This window comes from Coccinella septempunctata, chromosome 5 (genome assembly GCF_907165205.1).
Source record: "Coccinella septempunctata chromosome 5, icCocSept1.1, whole genome shotgun sequence".
NCBI lineage: Eukaryota > Metazoa > Arthropoda > Insecta > Coleoptera > Coccinellidae > Coccinella > Coccinella septempunctata.
This window is the reverse complement of record NC_058193.1, coordinates 9,574,822-9,598,562: the sequence shown is the minus strand read 5'-3', so window position 1 is coordinate 9,598,562 and position 23,741 is coordinate 9,574,822. Positions and strand designations below refer to the sequence as shown.

Genomic DNA, 23,741 nt, shown 5'->3' with positions numbered 1-23,741 from the left:
TCAGGTCGTCCGCAAATAGCAGGCATTTACAATACCTCAGGCACTGTGGCAAGTCATTTATAAAAATTACAAATAATAAAGGACCTAAGTTTGAGCCCTGAGGTACTCCCGAATTAGCATGAAATTTCCCCGAACAATTACCACTGTATTTTACCCTAAAAGTTCTTTTTCGTAGATAAGATGCGAAAAATCTGAGAACGTTAATACCTGCTCCGAATTCAGCCATTTTACTCAACATAATGTCGTGATCGACACTATCAAATGCTTTTCGGAAGTCAGTGTAAACTATATCAGCTTGAGACTTTTCCATAATACTGGACACCTCATGACAGAACTCCAGTAAATTTGTGGCAGTAGATTTATTTGGAGTGAAGCCGTGCTGTTCATGGCATATTTTGTTCTTCACACCCAACCACAACTTGGCGTAGACAACTTGTTCGAACCATTTAGCAGCTGCACAAAGAAGTGAGACAGGTCTGTAGTTTTTTATTTCCGTTTTCTTTCCAGACTTATGAATGGGCGTTACCAAAACCTCTTTCTATAAGGTAGGGAACGTATTTGTCTTCAACAACAAATTGAAAATGTAAAGCAAGGGCTTCTGGAGCCACTCAGCACATCCCTTTACGACATAAGGTGGAATCTGGTCAATACCTGTGATTTCTTTGGTTTTAACTTTGTAACTGCCATAAAAAATTCCCCAAAAGTTATCTCCGAAATGAAAAAATCAGGCATTCCACTCGTAAGTGGATCCGTTATATAAGTGGAAATGTCCGTTTTGAATACAGACTCAAAATATTCACCAAATTTTTGTGTGATTTCTGATTTCGGAATCCTTCTACCGTCCAATTCAAATTGTGACACCGAAGTACAATTACTGCTATTATTTTTTGTGAACGCCCCTCTTGTATAGAGTTCTCGATATTTCTTATGTAATTCGAATAACAAAATTTTATTAATTTTTTCAGATTATTTCTTTCATATTTGTACATTCATATGGTGTAACGACAAATTTTTTAATTTCTGCAGGCAGTTTTTCCTCTTAATTGATTGAATCACCTTCCTTGTATACCAAATAGGAAACCTTGATTTCTTTTTATATGAAAATGGAACCACCAAATCAAATACACTATAGAGTTGGTTATAAAAGGAATCTAGTGCATCGTTAACATCCGGATATTCGAACAGTGGCGTCCAGTCTATATCTCTTATTCCACAACTCAGCTCAAAAAAATTACACTTTTTAAAATTATAATACCACTCACCACTCTCAGATTGATGACCCAGGTCATAGTTTAATTCCATGTCAAAGACCAGAGCGGGGTGATGCCTGTCCTCTGGCAACAAAGGAAAATCTAATCTAGACACCGTCATTGTGTGTGATGTATCGCTAGGAACTAAAATCAGATCCAATTTTCGACCATTTGCATTGCAGACGTTATCAGTTTGTTGTAACATATTTATATTTAAGTGGTCTAAAAAGTTTTCATGCCTTTCATTCAGCCCATCATACGCTGTCAAGTCGTTAGGTAAATCCGGTAGATTAAAATCCCCTATTATTATAGTGTCCGCATTTCTTTCCACTGTACTTTGAATATGAAGAAAGAAATCGTTGTAACTGTCAATACTCGAGTTAGGTGGAAAGTATGCTGACACAATTGATCACCTTCATACTTATTTCAACTAATTCGTAACTATCAGCCTTGGTATCAACTTCAATCACTTTAAACCCGGTCTTAACAGCTATCATCACACCACCATCACTTACCTTGTTTGTCTGTCTCATATCTCTGTCTGATCTATAGACCTGAATTTTTTCTAAATTGGAAATTTCCGAATCAAAAATATCCTCATACAACCACGTTTCTGTTCCAGTAATAATATCATATTCTTCCTCTTCAGTACTCAACTTCATATCATTGAGCTTTGTCCTCAACCCTCTGAAATTTTGATAGTAACATTTAAGTGTCTTTCCCATTTATTTGTCTAAATTCCTCAAACCAAAAAAAAAAAAAAAGAAACTCTTAGTTGCTTATTCTAACGACCAAGAAAAAAAAATAAAGTACAACAAGAAATAGTAAGCATCCGCTCATTTAATTGCTATAACTAAAAATATGTTATTCCTATAATAGATCACCATGTGTGTGGATTTTCTTTCTCTGACCGCCAATAATTGCGAAGACCTCACCATTAAAACTCCATACATTCTTTGCAGAATATTTCTTCACAGCCCTTTGAAGTAGTTCCAATCTTGATTTCGTTAGGTCGTCCTTGATAGCTACGCCACTGGATTTCAACAATTTTCTATTCCACATGACTCTCTGTTTATCACGGTAGTTACAAAAACGCACAAGAATGGGTCGGGATTTTTTGGATTCCAATCTTGTTGTTTGTTGTGCGGAAGCATGACTCAGATTGTGTAGTCATATTTATTTTGATTTTCATCCTTTTGTTAAATAAATCTTGAACCAATTCTTCGGTACTTTCTTCTAATCCAAAGATTCGGATACAGTTTCTTCTTTGTAATTGCTCATGCATATCCAATTTTTCATGAAGATTTTGATTTTCAGTCTGCAGCGCTGCCAACTTTTCTTCGTATTCCTCCAACTTTTCCTGTTGTTTGATAAGGACTTCATCAAGTTTTTCATTCAAGTGTTCTGATACATGCTTCACGAGGGAATCAATGAAATTTTGATCGGATAAAATTGTTTTCATTGCCTCTTTGATAATCTTCTGAATATCTTTCTGTGCTAAAGCCATAGTGCTACCGATAAAAGACCTGTCAAGATATATGGATGAGACAGTTAATTAGTGATATTATTATAAGTTTGACCAACAAATAAGCGGAGCTCACGATCGTACGACTACTCACGATGACGACACATTATGTTAGTTTTATTCATAGCAATGCATGAAGATGGAAGTTATAGACAACAATAATTGAAATCGTCGTGATGCTTATTTTCGAAGTTTTAGTTCATTTATGTGAAGTTTTTCTTATGCCGCCCACAGACTTCGTTCTTTTCTATCCGTTCGAATCGCCGCGATTTGAACCGTCGTTCCGAAAGCGCCAATAACCGACGTGTGTGGTGAAAAACCGTCGTTCCGAATCGTCGGTTAAAATATCTGTCCGAGTCTGATTTTTGGAACCACGGTCCATCGGATGTCGGTCCAAACCGACAGTGTGTGGGGATTTCGTTCACAATCGGCGACTATTTTTCATTACCGGAAAGAATATCTCGTCTAGACCATATTGCCGTACTGTTTTTGTATCATTTTATTTAGTTATTTCAACAACGATGGATCAGAAGACAGCTAACAAACAATTAATTACGGATTTATTCGACTTGTACAGGCAATTTACAGGATTTTTTAAATTTTTATCCGATACATTAACCGCCGCCGCCACTGCTAAAAGATGTTTTCTCCTTCATGATCAAAGATTATAGAGAAGGAAGATGGGAAACGAAGCGACTACACTTGCGTGAGCGCCGCCTGGAGGTTCCGTTGTGTATTGAAATACTGAGACTGGTTAAAATATTTATTCAAGGGCCATTTGGCATTTCATAGCGATATTTCAACATGGCCGTTTTGTTTACGTTTTGATTTTCGTACCGCTCGTTCAAATCGCTCGTTCTAGTCACCTTATTTCAATGTTATTTGTGTATATAGTGAAAACTTCAAAATCAAAGATTTTGCTCAAAATGTCGTATGGAAAATATTGTATGGTGAAAAACTGTTGAAACTGCCGTTTGGTATTCTCCGAATATAAGTTTTTTGAATTTACCAAAGAAAATGGAATCGTAAGTATTGAAACTCGTACCATGTGACTCGGATGTTGATTGATTTTTATTTTCAGTGTTCTGAAGTGGATAGAATTTTCCGGGCGTCAAGACATTGACTTGAGTAAAAGCTACACCATGTGCAGTGAACATTCTACCAAAGATTATAAAGTTAGGTTCTATAATCTTTGCATTTTACTTAAAGTCAATCTGAATCTTTTCATCCACGCAAGTTGCTGTATGCAGGAAGCATCCCATGCATGAAAGGGCCACCAAAGGAACCACATGCGATGGAGGACAAGCAGTTTGAAACTGATACATGGGCGCCCGCAGGGGGGGGGGGGGGGGGCAGGGGGGGCCACGGCCCCCCCTGAGATTCTGATAGACACCGTTAGAGAAATTTTTCTTTCAGTAAAACTAATCGTAATGATATTTTGCCCCCCCTGAGAAAAATTTCTGCGGGTTTCTGCGGGCGCCCATGAACTGATACATCGAATACTGATGGTAAGTCTTCCTAGATATCTGCAATGCACAACTGAATTCATTACTCATTTATCATGTATTGAATGCATATCTTTTTTATATGCAGGAAGCATTCCGTTCATGGAGGGGTCACATTAAATGGAAAGCAAGCAGATTGAAAGTGTTATGACAAATACTGAATGTAAGTCATCCTAGATATCTGTGACAAAAATAATTGAATGAATTATCATCTTATATATGAGAAAATTCATGCAATATATTGAATTAATTGTTTTATTATGAAAGTAGATTAAAAGAACTTCCCCTTTTTCAGATATTCTTTCGAGTGTACCTGAAAGAAGTTCCCACACTCTGTAGAGTACTTTCAAGTCTTTCCCCAGAAGTGATAGAAAGATCTGAAAACTGAAATTAACAATCAACTCCTTGGAATGCAAAATATATTGATTATTTGTTCATTTAGATTTCTGATAAAGATTGTACAAATTCAACAAATTCCATTGCCTCAAAAAAATTTATTGCATGGAAATAAGAACTTTGATATATAATATTCAATATGTACTTTTGTATCCTTTATTCAAAGCTGTATTATTTGTATACAGGTGTTTTCAAAGGTGAGAATTTCGACACAATTATTCTCACCAGTTGTACATGTCAAAAAAAACCTCACCTTTAAATATACCCTGTAAAATCTTCAATTCTGTCATATTTTTTTATAAATTTCGAATAAAAATATAGCAAATCTAACAGAGTATTTCATTAATATTAATTGATTCAAAACAATGTTCACATAAAAAAAACATCCTGATCACGAAACAAAGCCCTGGTACTGTTTTGTCGCTCAGGATGTTTTTTTCTGGTCTCGACTAAGTCGATATTCGAATCCAATACAAGGAATAAAATTCGAATTTCGCGCCCTTAAATTACAAAGCAGACAACTGTAATTTTACTGTTTGACATTACGATTTCAGCGCCATCTAATTTCTCAGTATGTGAAACACAGGCCCAAAGTGTAGTCGGTTTTTAGTACTAGATTAGTAGGGTCGTTTCCCATCTTCCTACTCTATAATCTTTGTTCATGATGTACAGATACGAAAACGACTGAAGAATAACTGAGAGGATTTACCGAAGTGTGTGGGCAAAACAGGACGGCGATCAGAATCGTCGGTTCGAATCGCGGCGATACGAACGGATGGAAAAGAACGAAGTCTGTGGCCGGCTTTAAATTTATATAATGTTCTTTTAGTGATAACAAGCAAATCTGAGTTTCTCTGCAAGAAAGAGTTGTAATCTTATTATCATTCTCAGTAACACTATATACATTTCTCTTCTGTAAAAAAGAGAAACGACATTAAATGCCACTTATAACAATTTCAATTCTCGAATGAGTTTTCGATATCAAAATTCTATAATGACAGATCAATGATTAATATTCTACTACTGACTATTATAATAGACAGTTTGACATTATAATACACACTTTGATCAATTCATTTTGATTTAAATCAACAATGCAAACTACTAGGCAAGATTCAAAAAGAGTACACTGTACTTTTTTTACATCTCCCTTCTTGGAGACAAAATTTCCTAGAAATTCTCTCTTCATTAATCTGAAATGATTATCGTGGCTGGTATAAGCTTAGTTATATGAAATCAATTTGATTCTAGCTTTCTGTGTCCAGTATCTTGGAAAGCAATCTCTCTGTCTCTTTGTAAATCTCTATGGCTTTTAATATGTTTCAGTTCTTTGGGCAGAATCGAAGTGTTCTCGCCTTCTAGTAAGTATTTAGGAGAGAAACCAGTTACTGTGTGTTCTGTTTCATAATATGTATCTTTTTACACACTCGTGAGCCATGCCATTTTTTTTCCTTCTCATTGGTTCTGCATCTCATTTTATTCACTAAAGTCTGGTTCAGTCTTTCATTCAATCCATTTGAAAACGGCGAATTTACAGCTGTGAAAATTATAGGAATTTTTTTGTATCTAAATAATTTTTTTTAGTTTATTCTTGGATACTGGTCAGTTAGTATCATGCCAATTTTGTTCTCTTCATTAATCATTTCTATCAATTTGATGAAGTCATTGGCACTTTGAGTCTTTGAAGTTGATATCCACACGTAACTGTAAATATTTTTTTGCTGATCTCGTTCCACCAAATCCTCCGATTGTATCTATTGACATAATTTCGAATGGTTGTCCAGCTGGTCCTTAATGAGACATTAATCCGTATTTATTATTTCCTCTAGATTTATTTTTGATGCATATTGTGTACTCTTCACAAATTTTCCTTATATTCTCTGATGACTATATCATCTGATTTTTACTAGTATAATATGGACTTATTTTGGCTTTCATTTGTTGTATACCTAAATGACTGTATTTTTCATGAATTCTCTTGAAAAAATTATCACTCAGTTTTCCAGATAATACTATTTTCTCATTTCGTCTTATTTTTCTTAAGTATATTCCATCCCTTTTCATGATTTTTCTCCCAACTCTCAAGTCTATGTTGCTTTCTTGATCTCTCAATATTTCTTCCAAGCTTATGGTATCAACTATTTTCATAAGCCTCGATGTTGTATTTACCTGGAGAAAAAATAATTTTGAAATTGTACTGGGATAAATAATAAATTAAATCTCCTGAATCTTCGTCCGTTCTACATTTCACATTTAAATTTTCTAACGCTTTATGATCTGTGAAAACCGTAAATTCTTTTCCTGTCAATCTGTATTGCCAATACTTTACAGCCTCTTTGATGGCTAGGCATTCTAGGTAAATTGTTTTTTTTATTCTGAGCTTCATTCAGTTTTTTCGAGAAGTATGCTATTGGTTTTTCTTCTCCGTCAATTTGTGGCTAATTCAAAATTGCTCCGACCCCTTTCAAACTAGCATTTGTATATATAGAAATAGATAAACTAGGATCAAATATTCCCAAAACTTGTTGACAACAAAGCAAATTTTTAATCTTAGCAAATGCTTCTTGACAATCATTAGTCCAATTTTGTTTGTTGATTTTTCCTTAAAAGATTATGTAGTGTGTCTAAACATAGTTGTGTGATTCTTCACATATCTATTGTAAACATTTATTTTGCCTAAACGTTTTTTCTAGTCCTTGGTGTGGGAAATTTTTTTATTGATACTAAATTATCTTTCAGAGGACGAATCGAATTATTTTCTATGATGCATCCTAAATATTTCACCCAATTCCTAACAAAGGCACATTTTGAGAATTTCAACCCAAATCCTTCCTTTTTTATTGCTTCTAAAAGCTGTGTTAAGTGCTCCATGTGCTCATCAAATGTTCTTGAAAAAACCAGTATATCATCAATATAATTTACTGTGAAGTTAGAGAGTTTATTTTTCCTAATAGTATTACTCAAAATTCTTTGAAAAATCGCAGGTGAGGTCTTTAACCTAAATTGTAAACAGGTCCATTGGTAGTGACCTTCTTGTGTTATGAATCCTGTTTTTTTTCCGTCTTCGATTTTCAGAGGTATAGACCAGAACGCTGAATTTATATCTAACGTGGAAAAATATTTGCCATCTCGGGTTTCCTCCTCAAGTTCGTCAATCAAAGGAAAAGGTTATGATTGGATCTTTTATTTTCTTCCCTTTTGTAGGCCAAGGTTACAGGAGCAGCAAATGGACTATACGATTCTTCGATCAGTTTCATCTCCTATAATTTTGCAATTTGTTGTTCAATTTCTTTCTTGTCATCTATCGTACACCTGTATGGTCTCTTGCTAGGATATTTTTCTATGAGCAAGTCAATATGAGCTTCATAATCTTTCACTGTTCCTACTTCATACTTATCTTTCGCAAAAATTGACTTATATTTGTTTATTAGATTGTCTATTTCATTTTTTTCCTTATGGTCTAAATAATTGATATAAATCTCAAATCATCTACATGTTCGTTGAAGTTAATCATTTGTTCGGAATAATCCGATTTCATATGGATGTTTTCAATTTTTTTTTCTCCTTCATTTAATTCCTTCTCTTCATCATATGAAGATGAATTTTCATTAGCTATGTTAATTCTTCCTGGAATAATTTGTTTTATTTCTAATTTCTCATTTTGATATAGACCAAATTTTTTAATGAAGTCCAAACCTATTAGAAAATCATAATTGAAACTCTCACTGTTTATCATGAATACATCAATCATATTTTCCATGCTGAAGATTTTTGCCTTTAGAGTTATTAGTGCATCTGCTTTCCTGACACCATTGATTGTTCTTAAATTCTTATTACTAGTATTGCGTGTTTGTTTCTTATTCATTCTAATTAATTTCGAATTCATAAGAAACATTTGAACCTGAGTCATAAACGGCTTTAACTTCAAGACTATCGTTGAGCAATACCTTCACTTTTATCAATGGTGTCAAATCTAGTTTTTTTGATCTTCTTTTATCAATACATCTTCAAGTTCTGAAACATTAATACACTCTATTTTCTCATTTTTCCGACCATGTTCTCTTGGTTTAAACCAACATATGGTTTCTGAGTGGTATCGTGTACGTTTGTCATTTTTTTCACAAAACTTGCATGGCGATTTTTTATTATATTCTTCCCTTCCTCTTTGTTCACTTTGTTTTCCTGAAGTTTTTCCTCACACCTAGATGTTCTAGTTTTCCTAATTAATTGAAGATATCTTCAGTTTCAGTCAATGAATCTCTATCGATCTCATCAGCTATGAAATTTGGTAAACCTGTAGCTATTAAATCTATGAGTGTACCAGTATCAATAGTTCTCCGTGGCCGCGTGAAGTTAGCGAAAAGTTGGTAGAACAAATTCTGAAACTAAGCTCAATATTTAGTACTCAATTTGTTCTGATTTGTTCCGTAAAAAACTTTTCAAGCACTGGTCTGGTTTTTGAGTAATTCGCATTTCTATGATTTAGTGCTGACTTCACACTCAGCACCAACATTTTCAAATTTCGAAAAAATTTTAATTCCAAAATTTAGTATTCAATTTGTTCTAATTTGTTCTGTTTAAATTATCTAAATATCTTAAATAGGCAATTATGTATTCGCATTCATAACTTTTAGTGCAAATGATGCTACCATACTCTAGCTTGCTTATAACCAGAGTTAAATAAAGTTTTCTAAATAACTCTATGTCATCAAATTCTTTAGAGCATCTAAATACAAAACCCAGCGCTCTACAAGCAGAGACGTACAGCTCATTAATACATTAATGTATGAGGAATGAAGCTCAACGAAATGTCAAATAATACACCACGATCGCGTATTTGATCTACACGTGCAAGAAAGTGGTCCCCAATGAAGTAATTGGCAAACAAGGGCTGGAGTCTCCTAATGTAGGACATCTGGAATCATTTCTGGAAATTCAATTTTAGCCCATTCCTCTTACACCAATCCCAGACAATCTGCAAACTGAACTGGAGCATCCTCAGATCATCCACACCACATATTCTCAGGAACAACTTTAAATCATCAGCATACGCCAAAGCCATGCATCCGAGGGAATTTAACAGATCATTTAAAAATATCACAAATAGTAAAGGGTAGTTGATAAAAAAATATAGCCATTTTGAGTTTTTATAAAAATAACAAGCTGAATCTATGACACTACACATCTGTATATCTTTCAAACAGAGTCATATTCAGCCAAAGTATCCAATGTTCCAACTTTCACAGATATTCTTTAATTTTTGAACATCAAATTACGACGTAGTATACGAGAAAATATGAAGAATACTTTTATTTTAGAAAATGTTCATTCAATAATTGATTAGATAGCGTCCAACTTAGATCCAAGAGTTGGGTTCTTTGACTTTTTGGTAATTTTATGGTACACATAATGGTCATAATGAGAAAAAAAGCTGGAAGACGTAAATGATATCTTGTGTCCCAAAAAGATTCATCAAATAGATGAAAAACTATATTCCCAAATTCATTTTATTCGATAAAACCTTTTGTGAGATAGAACTAATGATACATTTTTTATGGTTTTTAAACAGCCTGTATCTGCCGATTCGGAAAAAATTGTGAAGGAAAAAAGTATTTCTTTTGACCTCAAGAATCCACTGTTAAAATATGGGATTGACCATAGTATAAGTACACGGAAAAACACCTTTCCAAAAATATGCTTTACTTGGAAAAAAAACATTATTTATGTTGGATTCCTTATGAAAAAAGTGAAGACAAAGGTTAATATTAGGATGGTAGTATAATAACACTACTTGTTTGTACCGAATAATCATGAAAAGATCATCAGAGTGGAATAATCAAAATTAATCTGTACTCAAGCTTTTCAAATCGAAATATTTTTCATTCGTGCTGTCAATTCTACAGAAGAGAAGAGGGTTTCTTAAGTGAGACCTGCACCTTAAAGTAAAAATATCATACATTCGATTAATTAAGTGAGAAGTGTGTGATATCCGGAAACCGTAGGAAATGTTATAAAGAAACACTTACCTAATTTCAGACCATTTCTGTGATTTCCGGAAGTTTCCGGACTTCTGACGCAGTTTGAAATTCCATTGTTCTCGTATACTAAATTCTGCCTCGATGCCTCTTGAAGTATGTTTTCATTCAAAGTGAAGGGTTTTTCTAAGAAAAATTTCCTTCTTTTCACCAGTGAAAAATCAAAAATGAAATTAGAATTTCGAAATATTGACTAGTGATGAATTCGATTTGTCCAACTTGAAGATGTTATCATGAAAAATGTGGATGCCTAGTTCAGTCAAAAAGCAGAGTTTTAATAATACATATTGGTCGACAACGAAATGATTTTTTCGGAAAGAAACCTCCTCTGTCGAAATATCAGAAAAATAGTCCTTTTGTTTTTACTTTTATTTATTTATTTCAGTTTCAAAGCTTCTATACAAAGGTTACATGATAATGTTGGTAGAATGCTAATGAATCCTAACGTAACCATAGTAGATAACATCATTTTCATGAGGATGCGAATAACTGATAAACTGTTAAGTTCACACTTATAGAGCATATAATATTCCAAAGATTCATATATGTAGGTACTGTTATGGTTTGAGTTTTCCCAATATAATATTATTGAGTTCAGTTTGTTCAATAAGTATTAGGAACTAGAAGAAATAATATATAAATAAAATTAGAATTCAACGGATCGTTACAGTACCTACCCATATTGAAGAATTAGAAAAAAATTCTTGGATATAATTAAATCACCATTATGAATATTTATCTTTTGGAATATTATTAATAACAGAACTGGAGTGATATCTAACGACGAAAACAGAAGATTTTTGACGCACAGATTGTTCACAGGGCAATTGGAGAACGAGTTATGTAGGTACCTATGATTAATTATTTTTTCCTCAGTTTTCGAATCAGTTTGATGAAGGCTGTATTATTAATTTTTTCTTTCTGCTCTGGTTTTTTGTTTCAGACATAATTTCGAGATGGAGTATGATAATATACTATATTTAGAAATCATCATGAATATACAATGAAGGTATTTCTTGACAGTCGAAAAATAAAGAAATTTTTATGTCAATGGAAAAGAAACCCTTCAGTTTCAAAAGCTTATTCTGTGGAAAAATCTGTCATCACTACACTATTCACGGGGAGACAGGGTTTTTTACGGAGATTGTTCCGTAATCTCTTGTATCACACGCCCAATTTTATGGTACCCCGTTACACTAACCTCTGTTAAGCTGCGTTTACATAAGCGAAATTTCCCTCGCGAAATAATTGCGCGAGGAAATTTCGCCTAGTGTAGACGCCTCCCTCACCGCGAGGAATTGCGGGGCGAGGGCCCTCGCTGCGAGCCAGAGGTCTGTCGGTTTTTGTCCGCGCATCAAAGGGTTTCGCTCATCGAATTTCGCATAGTGTAAACGTGGTCGACAATCTCCGTACTGACTGCGAAACAAAAACTGAAGGCGGCTAGCTCCACTCGCGAAAGATTTTGCTCTTAATTGCGCTTTGTTTTGGGAACTGCGAAATTTCACTCGATGCGAGTAATTGATGCCCGAGTGATTTTCGCGAGGAAATTTCGCTAATGTAAACGCAGCTTTAGAACTTAGAACTCATACATATGCTATATCGTTAGATAACTGTCTTATTTTGGAGTTAACAGAAACAACATCCATAGCGGAAAAATGAATAATTTCGTTTAGTCACTGCCAACTAATAACTAAAGAACGAATTGTCTTACTACTGGTACAATAAAGCTGTTCATCAAAATGGTTGTTTTTTTGAACAAAGTGCCCTGGCAAATTTAATCACCCATTTTTCTAGTGGTACTTGTCATTCGCCCGCACATAGCTAGATATCAATGAAAATTGCTGACTTTTACATGGTGCACATAAGGGTGCCAAGAAAATTCAATTTCCAATTTTTCCAAATCTATATGAGATTTTTCAGTTTTGTCTTCAGCATTCGCCAGCATTTTGCGAGCATTTTTGATTTTGGACATATCGATGAAAAATGCTGGGTTTTACGGGCTGCACATAAGTTGGCCCGGAAAATTCAAACTTCAATTTTTCCGAATCTATATGAGATTTTCAAGTTTTTTCTTCAGCATCTCGCTAGCATTTACTATTTTCGAAGTGGATCGCACTTCAACCAAAAAAATTACAAAAACTGTGCAGCCGAAAATTTTGGTAAATAGGTCAATCCATAGCAAAAGGATCATAGAATCTATATTATAAACACCAGCCCGCTCGCACTGATACTTTAAATCTTATTGCTAAAAAACCTCAATTTTTGATCCACTTCACCCCGTTTGACGGTATTCCCAAACCATAGAAACCTAAATGAAATGTCACAAAAAATAGTCCCAATGTCACAACTATGTGTTAGATCTAACACTTATCATATCGGGATTTTGTTCAACTTCTGCGTCATATACTTTGTCTTCAACATAACCCGAAAGAAAATGATCCAGAGGCGTTAGATCATGAGACCTTGGGGACCATGCCAAAGGTCCCCCATTTCCTATCCATCTGTTTGGAAAGTTGTTGTTCAGATATTACATAACTAGTAGCGGCGAGGACCTATACTATCATGCTGGAAGTAAATTCTCCCTGAAATTCAATTCGTTAAAATTTTTTGTGTTTCAAAGCGAATTCATTCACGTATTACATTTTCTAAGCGGGTTTATCCATTGAATCTAAATTCAGAATGTAATTCCTAAAGAAATCATATCTTGATTATGCATACTTTTAATCACTTTTTCACGCACCCTCAGTAGGAAATGCGGTTTTAAAATGGAAAAGAATTGAACAGAATGAAAAAAAATCAAAATTTCGACAGTTGGCATCAATAGGTAATATCACCAAAGGAATAAAAACAGGACCACATTTCAAAAAAATTACATAAAAGATGGACACAATAGGTCCTGTGCATAAAAAGTGTAGCACTTTTCTACACTCGATTTTAGTATTCGTTTGCTGATTGAATTTAGATCAGTGTAGAGGAGGTGTAGTTTATCGACATCTCCTTTTGATTATGTGTAGATAAACTACACTGGTGTAAATCAAATCGAGTGTAGAAAAGTGCTACACTTTTTATGCAAACGAAAGGACCTCATGAATTCGTCTATTCCTATTCTCTTGTGACAAGTGTACCATGAAAAGTGAAAATTGAATTCCTTAAAATAAATGATGTAGTTTTTCATAACAATAACGAAATTTCTGTGGGATGTAAAAAATATAGGTTTTTGGAGCCTGAACGAAAATTATGATATTCTGAGTACTGAACTGGAAATATTGATATTTCATGAGCCGCTTGAAAGAGCTTTCTGAAGTGAACAGTTTTCTGAAAGGCCTGGATGACCCGCATTCAATAACAATAACTTTATTCTCAGAATGTTCTATACAAAAAAATGAGAAACCATCAACAATAGAAAAAAAAACAAATTATACTATAGTGTTCACATGAGAATAGTTTAAAAATTCTGAAATCGAGTAAGGTTCGATATCTATAATTAAATTTGTGAGTTATCTTTTGAATTTGGCGAAATTCACTATATTCAAAATATTCTCAGGTACACAATTATAGAATTTTATACACAAATTTTTTTTTCAGTCAGTGTCCTTTTATGTATTGGAAAGAAAAAGGGTACAGTACGTATTGTGTTATAATGATTTTTTTTCATAAAAAGTATGCTTTCCAGAACGTACAGTCCATAAAAAGTGAGAATTCCATTCTGTCTGAAATGCCCTCTGCAAGTTTCTCTATATTTTAGACCAAGCCTAGATCTTAAAGCGTATTTTTGAATAACAAATAACTTACAGCCATCAGAACCATTACCCCAAATCACTATTCCATACCTAAGGATGGAATCGAAACTTGAGAAATAGATGGATCTATCCTGTTTACACCATTAGGGTATGGCCTACGACTCATGAAACACCCTGTATGTATTCATTGAAAATTCTTAATGATCTAGTTGAATTGATATAAATTTTTTCATTCGCAATTTGCTGAAAAGATTTATACTGAAAAAGATATTTTCCGCCGACCTCTTAATAATAGCACTGTTTAACGTACACGAAATTAGCTGAATCATTTTATTGGTTTATTTCCTATTAGGGCCACTTTCACCGTAGAACTAATCAATAGTTTAAGTCCAAAACTAATTTTAGCTTATATGATTATCTTGCACCGTGTCGTAAACCTCGTTTAACCTCCTCAACTAGCGCTTAAAGTAAATCCCCCAAATTCGGTAGATTAAATAGAAGATTAATCGTAAACTTTGAAACCTAAACAATAAATAACGATACATCAGTTCCAAAATGGTTGTCACGGCTTTATGATTGATTAAGTTTGAAGAGACTTCAAAAAAATTTCCAAATTATTTGCTCGATATTCTCACCAGGCATATTTTCATCTCGAGAATGAGATGGAACACTTGAGGTTCTCATTCTCAAAGGAGAGCTTAGCTTTTGTGATAAATCTGACGGTTTATACGATGCCCATGTCCCATGTCTTGTTTGTCTGAATCTAAAATCAATGAGTGAATGTTGGTTTATTACTTCAATGCTTATAATTCACTTTCAACTTGTAATATTGACGCAATTAAGTTAAAAGTTTGAAATATTGTTACATAACTCACATTCTCCTGTGTATGTGCTGAAGTTTCTGGAATTTCAACTCTAGGAGTATTCAAAGGCTCTGATTCTTCATCCTATAAAAAAAAATTACTACTTCGATTCAAAAACTAAGGGCATTTTGATATGCAGTGCTTCACTGTAGAATAATTTGTTTGTGAATTGCTATGGTACCAAAATTGCATATATCTATTATATTCTATATCGATAATGGGACCTCGAAAATTGAAGCCAGCCCGTGGCCGGAATCGACTTATGCGCATGTGCAGAAATATTAAGAATAAAAATACCTGATTAGTTCTGTCTCTTTCTGATACACGGTTTTATGAATTGACAGGAATGAAATAATTTTACTTCACAACCATTCGAATATTTTCGACATTAACCTATCAATATGTTGATATTGGTTTGAATCAGGTTCAAACTCAGGTTTGCATTACGTAGTATAATTTGTATTTCTTCGTTGATTTCTAATAACTAGAAGTCAAAATTCTTGAAACTTCATCACTTTGCAACACTAGACGCTTGGATTCATAACAAAAGTGAAATATTATGTGTAATCCACAGAAAACCTGCGGAGTGCGGAGACTAACAAAAGTGATGTTGAATCAACAAAATTGTAGGACTGTGAATACATTTTTCTAGGTTGTTCACTATCGTATATTGTCTGCATTGTATCTAGATAAGTCTGTTATTGTCTTGAAATTCAGTTGGGAGTTGAGGTAATAATTCTAGTTCAATTTATATGATTGTTTTTTCAGCACTGAAATAGTGAAATATCTAAATGGACATCTATTTATATAAAGCTCAACTGTAGTTACTAGTATCTACAAGTTTCTCATCTTCTGGCAATATTCTTATTGCCAAATTGATTATTGTATTGCTTCTATTGAAGCATGGCTCTTTTAATGAGCACTCTGTACTTTTATATATAAAATATAACTACATATTACATTAAATGTTGACCAAAGAATATTTTTTATTGAGTATTGAGTAGATTTACAAGAGGAGAAATTCAGGAGGTGAGATAAGTATGATGTTGACCCAAACACGCAATATTGAAACTGGTATGAAACAGTAATATTAAACGAAATTGTTATTATGTCACTCTCGAGTTTACTGAGTATAGACAATACCATTCCTATTCGGCACTTATTATTTCACAAATCATAATAATATTGAGTGAATAGTTTTGATGCACTCATTTGGTTTGATCTCTTTTCGTTGATTTATATGAAAGTTGAAAAAAACGGATAAATTCTCGATGAATTCAATATTCATTAACTTTCGCGTCGAATAAAATTCTTCTCAAAGTGTGTACAAGAATTTGAAATAAATCATCATTCGAATTCATTCACCGTCAAATATGAAAACAAACTAACCAATATCTTGATTGTCATTTTCGAACTTCTAATTCGCGCATGCGTACAAGAGGAATCCTCCCAACGATTTGTCTTAACTTTTTGTCGTAGTCTAGAACGCGTGTTATCGATATTGGTATAATAGATATATGCAAAATTGTGATTTCTATATCAAGTGAATCAGGATAATATAATGTAATGTATAATAATATATATCCACTTACATATATCGATATATCAGGTATGCCTGGTGGGTCAAATACGAATTCTATTTCATTACTTAACTGACTTGTCAACCCATCAGCCTCATTCTGAATTTCATCATCAGGTTCGCTGTCTACCTCCATATAGTGGATTCATTCCGCGCACAGTTTCCTCATTTACAATGGATAGCAGCAAATCATCACTTGTATGATTGTCTTTTTCTGGAAGTGGAGGACCACCACCAGTGCCTCTAATATGAATTCTTCTATTGCCACATCTCTTCCGCAATTCCTTTTTTTTTATTCTCATAAAATCGTTTCAATACATTTGTAGGTCTATGCACATTCCCCGGAGATAATGAATTGAATTCTCTCGCAACTTTCTCCCACGTATTCATTTTGTCCTGGTTCGTGACCGCATCGGTTTTTTTATTCCCTATAATATTTTTGAATTTCGCAACAATAGTGAAGAGACATGTTTTTTCATTTGTCGTGAAATTGCATGAGCGATTTCTGGACATTTTCTGTACAGTTTTATCTGACATTTTACAAATTTTTCTAGTCCTGCGCAAAACGGCAAACGGAAGTCATGTGATGATAGCGACAGTACCAACTAAACCAACAAAATAACCAGATCTGTGGATTACTATTAATCCAGTTCTTTTGAACCACGGTGCAAGTCAAAGAGTTAATCTGAGATTTAATAAATTAATCGTAGTTTTCTTAACAGACGCTTAAAAGTACGGTGCAAGTGGCCCTTAATGCATTATTGTCATGAGTAATCGAAGTATTCAGGAGCTTCCCAAATAATTATTTTATTTGTATGTCGCATTGATTTTCGTAGTACCTAGCGGGTGAATTGAGTAGAGCTGAATTGTGGAGGTTGCAAAAAATTATGATGGTTAGAGAGTAATCAATATATGTATATGTACTACAACTTCCACCAGCTACACACATTCTTTAAGATATTATATGGAACGATATCAATGTGATTTACTCAAAATGTCACAACTCGAATATGTTCTCTATGGACGTCTCGAATTGTTCGATCGGCCGCATAAATACTTAGAACATGTTCTAAGCATAAATATCAACATTCCGGTATGAACATAGAAAATTTATAAGGTGTCAAATTTGACTAGGTATCGATAGAAAATTTTTGCAATCAAGAATTCACATTCAATTCGAAATGTGGTCGACGAAAAAATCTTGTAATGAACTCGTTTATTAATTGAGCGATTAATGATCTCGAACATTAACGTTAAAATATCTCAATCATTAATCGCTTTCATCAATAACCTTGTTGATTAAATAACTATTTATAAATAATAAATTTCTATAGAATTTATTTCATTCATTTCCCTTTCAGATAATATTACTGATAAAAATATTACCAACTCATTCAGATATTGATCTTGCGTAATCCAGTGATCTATAAGTTAGGAAGTTCTTCTGATGGTATCTTGTCCATATTTTCACAGTTAATTCATTTTTCAGTGGTGCCACACATTCAACTCTGATACTTATGGATACTTCAGGTAATGTTATTACCACATTCAAAGCGGAAGGAACAAATCATCATCTGATAGGAATGGAGGAATGCAGGAAAAGAATAGCAGATTTAGTAAACAAAGCTAAAATCAAGGCTAAAATTCCTTTAGATACACCACTTCTGGCCTTGGTAAGTAATAAATTTGTCTGCATAAACAGCCATAATAAGGCCTGTCGCGGACATGCAACTTTTCAGTTTCGCGATAGTTGGGCAAAAGTTTGATTGCAAGCGGTTCGAGTGCGCACACATACGCAATCGTTTAGTTTGTGTCGAGGCTGAAACTATTCGATCGCAAAACTTTTCTGTTGCATGTCTGCGCGGCCCCAAATAAATGCGTTGTACTCACTTCTGCAACTAAACAGTTGCAAAACACGACAATCTGGTGTTTCTCCGATATTTTATTTGTTTTCTGATGTTCCGCAGATTCACTATTCACCCCAATTAGTTGAGGGAGGTTATTATTCAATAAAATATAGGAAGGAGGCTCAATAGGACACCGAAAATGCTCGGCTCTCTTTGGTATCTCTACACGCCACGTCACATAAGCGCGCATTGGCGTAACTATCATATAATCGGGCAGTGCAATTTAAATAATAACGTTTTGGCACAAAAGTTAAAGTTAAATTTTCTTCCTTCAATATTTACCTATTTCAATTATTTATCGATACGCCACTGTTAACGAACCCAGTTCTGTCAATTGAACTTGACTTTGCCAACTTCTACGTCATCTTTCATCGACGTTGAATTGAATTGCAACTTTTTTCTATACCTACTCTTGATTATCACAAAGTGGTAGTCTTATTTTACCATAAGTGACTCTTCGGTAAATAGAACGTCTGCTGAGCCATTTGGCTCCAATTCTGACTCAGAATATTCATTGACAAGCAATAGAGATTGACAAGCAATAGAGGAAAACAAAAGTCTTAGTAAAAATTTAAAATGATCAGAGAAACTGTACCTACTAATGCGAGAGAAAATGATAAATCTGAATCTGAAACCGTAGATACGAAAGCGGCAGTGAAAGAAAAAAAAAACAGCAATTACTAATGCAAGATAGTGATAGGTACAAGTAGCAATACTGACAGAAAGGAATTATATTATTCTTTTCGAGATACATAATAAATAAGTCAAAATTATACCATGTTTTCATAAATATAAAAAAATGTATGCCTGAAAGTAAAAATTGCGATTCTAGATTCCAATTGGAGTTTCAACAAGATTATCATCAATTATTTTCAATTTATATTTTTCTAGCAAGAATTTCTGGAAAAAATGGAAATAGGTATTTCGCGTTAAAATATGTTATCTTTAAAAAAATGTTTTAGCGTATTTATGGTTAGACAAGATATTTCAAAATTTTTTGTTTTCTTGACGAGGAATCTTGGTACTGACATAAAATTTCTTGTCTGGTCTTGAAATTCTGAAATTATTTCTTCTCTTCATCTTATCTTGAAATCAAGACAAGATATCGAATTTTTCAAGAACTTGGCGACCCCTGGTTTTTGCCTTTATGATGAGGTAAAATAAGAGCGAAACCGGTCTATCAGTGCTCTCCCTCGATGGCGACACGTTCTTTATAATTTATTCAGAGAATAAATTTCTGCTAGTCTAATAACTTTTGATTCTCATTTATAATCATGTCGTTGTTGAACCTACTATATTGAGTATACCTCTCGAAATCATTGAGAATTCAGGAGCATTACTTAAAGAATTAATAATAATTGTGACAAGATGTAAAGTAAGTAAATGGTTTATGATTTTTTTCGTGGTCGTTTTCATGCTTGTTCTCTGTTTTCATGATAACACGCTAATATTATTCCACGCACTAATATTATTCAATAAAAATTCACCTGAATGCGGCTCTGCATTTTTCTTTTCAAATACAATTTTGTGTATTTAACACTTTGTAACTATGTAGGTATCAAAAAAAGTCCTCAATTTTATTTTACCACATTCGAAAGTGTGGTTTCGGTTGTACGTTATACTGTAGTGGCTGCAGAATATGACTGCTACGCCAGTAGCATCGGCTGCTCATGCGCAATTACCAGTGGCGGCTCGAGCATATTTATCGTGGGTCGGCAGATATATATATATATATATATATATATATATACAAATATCACTTAGTTAAGGGGTGTAGGAAAAAGATCAAAATAACTATTGAAATTTCTTCTTTAATTCATAGGTCTACGTTTCGACCCGGATTGGGGTCTTCTTCAGAACTCTAAAAAAAAGGGGACAATCATCAACAGTCATGGAGTGAAAAAAACAAGTTGAACATACCGAATTACAAAGATGATACAAAGATCTTAAAAGTTTACATTGATCCAGGGCAACGATAAAACGGGCAGAACATCTAACGGCAATGAATTGCATACATAAATTATATCTATTGTAAAAACAGACAGCCCTCCGAACAAGGAGTGTAGAGAAAAGCGGTTAGAACACAGAACATAATAAATTTATTGGCTTATGTCAATTCACCTCTTGTTCTTCTCCTTCACTTCACTCTCACTGAAATGTCAGAAATGAACATTTATCTGGGTCAACTTCACTCTCACTGAACCGACCGAAAACAATCCCTCATCTCGAGTCGTCTCCTGATCTGACCTCACAATACTTAGTCCACTCTCACTGAACAAGTCGAAGTGTATCAAATAGGCATAGATACTGCTAACGCCCTCTATGTCCTTCTTGAAGTTCATAGAATTAGTCTGGCGCTTAATGTGATATGACTCTAAGAAACATCTCTTCCTAGTGTTCAACTCCCACTCCAAAACATCAGCCGAATCGTAACCCATCACGTGATCCTCTAATCTGACATGGTCAGCAAGAGCACAAATCTTGTTCGGGTTTTTTGTATCGCTCTTATGCTGAGAAATCCTCTGTTTCAGTTGCTGTGACGTTTGACCCACATACACTTTGTCACACATTGAACAAGGAATACGATAAACTACCCCACTCATCTTTCCCACGTCTATTCTATCTTTGGTACGACTGTATAATCTATCAATTCTGAACTCCGATCTTGAGACAACATGAAGGTTGGGGGTTTTTAAGAGGTTAACTAAGGCATGAGTCATACCTCTAACGTAGGGGATGGATGAGTAAATTGTCCTCATTTGTGTATTACTGGTGGATGCGCCACTGTCTCCGTTCTGTGGCTGTCCAGAAGGAGTGGCGTTGTAGATTAATCTCTTCAGTAATCCCTCAGGGTAACCATTCTCACGCATCAAACCGAACAATATTTTTAGGTTGTTATGTCTCAAGGTGGGGTGGGCAATCTTCTGTATTCGGTTTTTTAAACCTAGAACCATGTTGACTTTCTGCCTATGGGGATGATTCGAGCAGAAATGCAAATATCTTCCCGAACTGCTAGGTTTCCTATACCAATCTAGCATTAATCTGTTTTGAGGTGTTCTCATTACCTTAGTGTCTAGGAAAGAAACGCTCATGTCAGTCTCCTCCTCAACAGTAAACTTTATACACTCATGTTGTCTATTAAATCTGTCACGAATGAAGGCTACCTTATCTTCAGGGACTGCAGCTATCAGGTCGTCTACATATTTCTTTAAGAATGATATATATATATATATATATATATATATATATTGAAAAAAAAGAGGTATATATATATATCTTTTTTTTTTCAATATTTTCCATACCTATGTATAATGCAGGTTTCCACATCACCATGGGGTACTGCACTCGGTGCGTTAGTTTTTCATAGTGGAGTTTCGCCAAAATTTTTGTTTCTGTTTCAATAATCTCTGAAGATTATCCGGAAAATAAAAAATGATTGAGAAATAACTATTTTAGCCCTGCATACCACTTGAAAAATAAACATCATTTCGGAACAAATATGAAAATAAGAACCGAAAATATATATAACAAATAAAAATATTCTAAAAATGCTTATCCATAAAATAAAATTGGAAAAACAAACAAAAGTGCATTCTAACGAAATTGAGAATTGCGAGAAATTAATATCACCTCGAGCGCAAACGATAGAATCGAGATATCCCGAACCGAACGATCATTCTTCGAGTTACCGAAGAGAGGCATTCTAGGGTCGGCAGGGTCGCTGCCTGCCGGACCTATATGTCCTACACCGTGCGAAGTATTGAGCCAACAATATCAACTTTCATCATAGTTTTGGTCTTTATTCTTTGAAAAGTTCTTAAAAAATTGTCGGAATTTCATTAGTTATATATATCCAGCACTCACGTTTATAAAAATTAACAAATACGATAAAAATTCGTTTTAAATAACAGGGATCTCTTGTAATTTGTTATGTGAAACTGAAACTATCGGATATTGGCGGAAAAAATATTAAATAAGAGACTTATCTCATTTTAATTGTTATCCGAATGAAATTCCAACACAAATTATTCAAGTTTGAAGCAATTTGACACATTGATATTAGCGCTTTTCGATATGTTTACAATCTAGATCCGGCATGCCGTACCGGAATGAACAGAACGAACGGTCGGTCACTCGGTCGCTAGAGAAGGCATCTGCGGCGCTGTCTTCATAGCTCGATTGGAGATGAGCGTATTTTGTCTACGGACCGAGTAGATGTGGGATTTGAATTGAAACAGCGTATTTCAAAGAAGTTCCATATTCCATTGATATCAGATATCATATACCTAATATTTTTATAAAATTTATTGAGAGCTATGTAATGTTTGGAGAATTTCTAATACATTATTATTTTACACAAGTGAGTATTCGCATTTTTGCTACTCCGAAATTTTGGGTCGGCACTGCCGACCCTGCCGTCCCTGACGGGCCGCCACTGGCAATTACGAAGCAGCAAATTCTGTAGCCACTGTATGCGTCCGACGCACAACCGAAATCATATCTCAACATTGAATCTATAACCGCTCCTTCTGAAATAGAATGCACAGTTAATAAAAATCGATGATTTGAAACTTATTACATCTACTAAAAACCAAATGCAACAGATGCTGAAAATAGTAGCAGAAAATATAAAAATGAAGTTTGGACTGGAAAAATGTGGTGTTCTGAATATATCGAGAGGCAAAAAAGAAGACGGTACTTCAAACTCAAGGAAGGTGCAGAAATCGAAGTATTGAAAGAGGGATACATGTACCTACAAGAATCCGCGGATCAAACAGGCCAGAAGGATCAATCAGAGCCAGATGAAGAAAGAATTAGCTGAAGAATTCACTAGAATATTGAGAAGGATAATGAAGACTAGTCTAAACAGCAAGAATCTGATCAAAGCGATTAATATCTACGCTTGCTCAGCATTGAACTACTCATTCGGTATCATCACTT

The 23,741-nt window shown here is 34.3% G+C and overlaps 1 protein-coding gene across 2 annotated transcripts in view; it reads left to right on the top strand.

Moving 5' to 3' along the window:
• LOC123314406 (N-acetyl-D-glucosamine kinase) overlaps positions 1–23,741 on the top strand; it is a 103,976-nt gene that overhangs the window by 50,150 nt on the left and 30,085 nt on the right. For both annotated transcript variants that reach the window (XM_044899694.1, XM_044899693.1), the window contains exon 2: positions 18,383–18,566. In XM_044899694.1, the coding sequence (XP_044755629.1) occupies positions 18,411–18,566 (156 nt within the window). In that variant the 5' untranslated portion in view covers positions 18,383–18,410. The remainder of the gene's footprint in view (positions 1–18,382; positions 18,567–23,741) is intronic.